The sequence below is a fragment of the Electrophorus electricus genome, chromosome 8 (assembly GCF_041902795.1).
Source record: "Electrophorus electricus isolate QZ-2024a chromosome 8, ASM4190279v1, whole genome shotgun sequence".
In the NCBI taxonomy this organism is placed as follows: domain Eukaryota; kingdom Metazoa; phylum Chordata; class Actinopteri; order Gymnotiformes; family Gymnotidae; genus Electrophorus; species Electrophorus electricus.
Window position 1 is genome coordinate 31,691,501 of NC_137504.1, and position 6,000 is coordinate 31,697,500.

Sequence of the window (6,000 nt, forward strand, 5' to 3'; positions counted from 1 at the left end):
TGTTTATGTGTGTGTGTGTGTATGTGTGTGTGTGTGTGTGTGTGTGTGTGTGAGAGAGAGAGAGAGAGAGAGAGTGCTATAGCTTTGAAGAGATGAGAACTTGGCATGCCTGAAACTGTAGCATTAAGCCAAAGACCCAACCTGATACTCACAGAAAAGGTGTGTGTGTGTGTATGTGTGTGTGTAAGCAAGAGACAGAGAGTGTGTATGAGTTCATGTACGAAAGATGAACAATTGTCTTTGAAGTGGTTGTTTTTTTTCCCTCATCATATGTTTATCATAAGACTGATCATAGTTCTGTGTTTTGCTGTGTGTGTGTGTGTGTGTGTGTTTGTGTATTTGTTGCTGATCTCCATGGTTACTCTTTTAGTCATCACCCTTTGCTAGCCATGTCCACTGCAATGAATAATTTATGGTGCCTTCACATGTGTCTGATTGTGTGTGTGTATGCGTGCATGCATGTGCGTATGTGTGTGTGCCAGTTTGTTTGTGTGCACATGTGTATCCTTATGTGTGTATATATGTGTGTGCATCTGTATTTCACATGCTGTTGATTTTGCTGTCATTAAGCATCTCCCATGGCTCCAAAACACTGATGATGATGATGGTGATGATAGTGATGATAGTGATGGTGATGATGATGGTGATGATAATTGTGATGATGGTGATGATAATTGTGATGATGATGATGGTGATGATAATGGTGATGGTGATGATGATGGTGGTGATGATGATGATAGTGATGATGATGGTGATGATGATGATGACAAAGGGAGACACAGCAGTTTTCTCATTCCGTTAAGGTTTGGTGGTGCCTCCACTTCCAGATGCTCATACCAACAAGACCTGCCCCTGCCCCACCTCTCTGACTTAAGCCTGCCCCCTGCCACACCCAGTGAACAACCTATCCATTGTGCAGTATGTTGACCTAGAGCAGGTCTTTATTACTGTGTAATCCTCCCACACAGCATGAGTTTATTAGCTATCTGCTGGCACTAGGAAGCTAGGACCTCCTGGTCGCTCAAGACATTTAAGGAACATTTTGGTCAATTGGGACAGAGTGGTAGAGAGAGAGGTGTTGGGAAGGGTCTATCCATCCTGGCAGAGAGAGGTGTTGGGAAGGGTTTATCTGTCCTGGGAGAGAGAGGTGTTGGGAAGGGTTTATCCGTCCTGGCAGAGAGAGGTGTTGGGAAGGGTTTATCTGTCCTGGGAGAGAGAGGTGTTGGGAAGGGTTTATCTGTCCTAGGAGAGAGAGGTGTTGGGAAGGGTTTATCTGTCCTGGGAGAGAGAGGTGTTGGGAAGGGTTTATCCGTCCTGGCAGAGAGAGGTGTTGGGAAGAGTTTATCCGTCCTGGCAGAGAGAGGTGTTGGGAAGGGTTTATCCGTCCTGGGAGAGAGAGGTGTTGGGAAGGGTTTATCTGTCCTGGGAGAGAGAGGTGTTGGGAAGGGTTTATCTGTCCTGGGAGAGAGAGGTGTTGGGAAGGGTTTATCTGTCCTGGGAGAGAGAGGTGTTGGGAAGGGTTTATCTGTCCTGGGAGAGAGAGGTGTTGGGAAGGGTGTATCTGTCCTGGGAGAGAGAGGTTGTGAGTGTGTCTTTGAATTTGCAGAGGAATCCCATTAATCTTTCACTGTTTTCCATCTCCTGCGGTGGTTACGTTCATCCTTTGCTGATGTGTCCTGGCATGTGTAGGAGAGGGGGAGGGAGAAAGGGCGGGCTGAGAGGGACGAGGAGAAGAGCTCTCTGCCTGAGTCCTAGTCTTTCCTTTTTCTGTTATTGTTTGGATCTTTGGGATACTGTCATTGCAATGGGACATGGGCTCTGTAGTGGAATTTTCTGAAATCTGTTTTTGATTGGACATGGATTCTGATCCCCCCTTCTCACTAGCCTCGGCGAGTCTGTGTCAGTGCTCATTTCGATTTTAGGTTTTTGGTTCTTTTTAGAGGAGTGACTCATCCCATCTGGTTTCATGTGACAGGACAGAGTGAGAGAGAGAGAGAGAGAGAGAGAGAGGGAGGGAGGGAGAGAGAAACAGAAAGGGAGAGAGGGAGAGAAGCTGGGGGGGTCTGCATGGGTACAGGGAGGGGAGTTGGGAGAGTGTGTCTCAGCCCAACTGGAGCTCAGAGGGTGTGTGCTACTGTGTTTGTCTCTCTCAGCCTGGGCTGGGGGAAGTGAAGGGGAATAGAGCCAAAGATGGAGCAAACTGGCAAGTAGGAAAGAGCAGTTAGAGCGGCTGGGACCGTTAGAATGTTAGAGCAGATAGAGCAGTTAAAACATCAGAACAGTTAGAATGTTAGAACAGTTAGAACGTTAGAACAAATAGAGCAGTTAGAACATTAGAGCAGTTAGAACGTTAGAACAGTTAGAGTAGCTAGAGCAGTTAAAACATTAGAACAGTTAGAATGTTAGAGCAGTTACAATGGGTGGTACTGTCTGTTTGAGTGCATTGGGTAAAGAGTTCAAAGAAATTAGTTGTAAGTAAGGAGATACATGCACGCACACTCACACACACACATACACGTGCGCGTGCATGCTTGCAGACCTGCGACTGACGGTTTGTCAAACAAGCTCTGAGGAGTAACCCTGAGGGAGTCCAGAAAGAAGGGATTTGTTGAGCAGGAGAGAAGGAACTAACGATCGAGAGAGAAGAATGAGGTACCTTGGCAGGGTAAGGCCATGATTCTATAAACCTCCCTGCATGGTTCTGTGAGTGAGTGTGTGTGGGTGTGTGTGGGTGTAGATTTATATGGTATTAGTACTAATTTGGTTGAACATCTGTTCTTGTATGCTGTTGAAGTTTAATATTGTTAAGGACACATTGCTCTAGCTTGATGCGCTCTGTGTGTGTGTGTGTGTGTGTGTGAGAGAGAGACAGAGAGCAGCGTCACTGCACCCCTCCTGCATTGCCCCATCATTCTTCTGCAGCTCCAGTGGGTGATAGCTGCTCTTTCCCAGCTACTGTGAGTCATTCCCCACAAACCCCCATGCCTGCAGGCTTTCTGTCTCCTGCCCACCCTGACTGGCAAACGTCCGTCCCTGCGCTGCACCCAGGCCAGAGTGCTTATGTTTGGGCTGTGGTGTGCTGAAACAGCCCTTTTATGGAAGAGCTGGAGCCTTGTAGCTGTCGTGGCCGAGTTCAGCAGCCTGGTGCCAAATCCCCCAGTGCAGTCTGCACCCACCCCCTGTTGGACTACAGTACCCACAATCCTTGGTCCTTTACTGTAAAACTAGGTAAAACTAGGTGCAGGTTAATATGCAGATATGTTGAGTGTTGCCAATTCAGCACAGATTTACACAGATTTGCTGGTGTGAAGATGGTTGTTTCTAAACTTGTGTGCTGTGTTTGGACCTGAGTACAGACATTTGTTGTAAAGTCACTAAGATCTTTAGAGGTTAGGGCTTTAAAACTACATTTCCCATGGACCTTTAGACTTTTCACATCATGTATGTGTTGTGAAATCCAAGCCTACATGGTTCAGATTCCTTCCTGATCTTGTCTTTTACCAAGTCACTGACCAGAGAGATTTCTGCACCCAGAATAGAGAGTAACACTGCTGCATCTCCCAGGGGCAGGGCTCTGGGACCCTGAACTTCTCCTCCATACACAGCCCTGAGCCGTGATGTGTGTGTGTGAGCACTTAGCTGTTTGAGGTGTAACCACAACTGCTGCTCCTGTGTTTCCATGTTTCTGCATTTGTAGTGAATGCACACTCATTTGGAGTGAACACATGCCTCATTTGGAGTGAGCACACTCCAGAGTTGTACTTTTTCACATGGAAATCGTTAATAGCTAATAGCGTCAAATTATAGTCTGTAATGGAGGCTGAAGGCAGCCACCCTACCCAGCACTCGAACCCAGGTCTAAACCTGAGCTCTGACCACCGGCCCCGAGAGCTATCGCCCTGGTCTCCATCACACTGTCGAATAAAACAATGTGGTTAGAAAAGGAAACTTAATTCTCATGAGAATTGGAGAAAGTTATTTTGGACAGAGCAAGAGGGAGGTGCTGAGAGACATAGAAGGAGAGAGAGAGAGAGAGAGAGAGAGAGAGAGGACAAATGTTTGATATCAAGAGCCTTGGCCAGTTTAAACAGTGCTCTTGGTGGGTATGCAACAAGTGAGAAAGAGAGAGAGTGGGTGAGAGGTGAGTGAGAAAGAGAGAGAGAGAGAGTTGGTATGCACATTAAGGGTGTGGTGATTAATGTCACAACACACTGTTTGCTGGTTGGAATTTGATTACACATTACATAGTAATTCATATTACATTGTTAGTTGTGTGTGTGTGTGTGTGTGTGTGTGATAAAGAGAGAGAGACAGACTACCCATCGTTGCTCCACTGTGCACAGCAAATGGTTAAATCTCTCTGTGTGCTCCTCATCCATTCTCAGCAGATACTTAAACAAATGCAGGGTGGACTCGATCCGAGGTGGACTCAACCCAGGGTGGACTCAACCCAGGGTGGATTCAGTGCAGAGCCAGCTTTAGTTAGGCCAGGAACTGGCTGTATGACATGTTCAAGTTAAAACAGTGGAAAATCTGACTTCAAACATTAAGGGAAGTGTGTGTGTGTGTGTGTGTGTGAGTATGTGTGTGTGCCTGTGTGTTTACTGAATGTGAATGATGGGTAAGAGAGAGAGCGTGTGTTTTTGTTTGCGTATGTGAGAGGAAGGCCACATGTAAGTGCTTTGGATAGAACAATACTCTGGCAGTAGTAGTAGCTCTGCATGTGCGTGTGTGTGTGTGCGTGTGTGTGTGTGTGTGTGTGTGTGTGTGTGTGTGTGTATGTGTGTGTGTGTTTGTGTGTGTGTGTGGATGTGGGATTTCCTTGGCTTTGTTCCACTGTTGTTCCAAAGACTTTTTTCCTTTTAACAAAGCACAGATAATGGTGTCCTGACGAGTTAACAAGGTTTTAATGGCTCCCTGGACACCCATGTTCTCAACGACACAAAGAACCTTCAGTTGCTTTGTATTTCTGAATACTTTTTTATGTGTGTGTGTGTGTGTGTGTGTGTGTGTGTGTGCATGAATTTGCATGATATACACACACAATCACACAGAATGTTATGCTTGCAGTATTCTGTTTGTGTGTCTATGTTTGTATCTGTACAGTGTCTGTGAGACATTTACACACACACACACACACACACACACACACACACACACACACACACACACACACACACACACACACATACATCATTTTCTAGTTGCCCTGACTGTCACTGATACACTGCAAGGAAAACCTTCATTCCTTCCAAGAAAAACAGCCCCTTCTCAAGTTTGGCAAGACTAACCCAGCTAATGACTTTTCCCTGTCATGTGGTTTTTTCCCTTCAAGGGCGGATTGTAATTGTTTTAATCCAGGTGTACTCATATCTGTATGAATACACTTAGTCAGCTGGCTTTGGAAACTGCATTCATCATTATCTGTTAATGTCATGCATACAGACATGTGTTTCTTTTTGCCTTGTGTATATAATATATGCACAACTCTGTATTGAACAGTGTGATCAGTAAAAGCTAAATGGAATTGTTCGGATAACTTTCAATGTCCAGTCAAGGGAGGAAGGAAGAATAAGTGTGAATGGACAAACACCACCGTAGTGTAAAAACACATCTAGTGATGCATCATCAGTGATGTTACCTGGCTCACTGGGTGTTTTGGGTCAGTTCCCAGCTTGTATCCCAGTAGCATGCGCCCATGGATCAGTCCCTCTGTTCCACAGCCATCCAGAGGCCTGTTCTGTACTGGCTCTGATGGCCTTCCTCTTGTGTGTACCTGGGTTGTCCAATAGACAGTAGGTCTTACACAGAGACTGCAGGCCTTACACAGAGACAGTAGGCCTTACACGGAGACAGTAGGTCTTACACAGAGACTGTAGGCCTTACACAGAGACAGTAGTAGGCCTAACACAGAGACAATAGTAGGCCTTACACAGAGACAGTAGGCCTTACACAGAGACAGTAGTAGGCCTTACACAGAGACAGTAGGCCTTACACAGA

At 46.0% G+C, this 6,000-nt stretch overlaps 1 protein-coding gene across 4 annotated transcripts in view; it reads left to right on the plus strand.

Moving 5' to 3' along the window:
- Nucleotides 1-6,000, plus strand: part of myo1ca (myosin Ic, paralog a) — a 32,370-nt gene that overhangs the window by 2,817 nt on the left and 23,553 nt on the right. Inside the window, exon 1 of one of the 4 annotated variants that reach the window (XM_081719462.1) lies at nucleotides 2,080-2,665. The exons of 2 other annotated variants lie outside the window; for them this stretch is intronic. In XM_081719462.1, coding sequence (XP_081575588.1) covers nucleotides 2,648-2,665 — 18 coding nt within the window. In that variant the 5' untranslated portion in view covers nucleotides 2,080-2,647. Of the gene's footprint in view, nucleotides 1-2,079; nucleotides 2,666-6,000 lie in introns of those variants that run through there. One more of the 4 variants, XM_027032206.3, reaches the window with a different exon arrangement.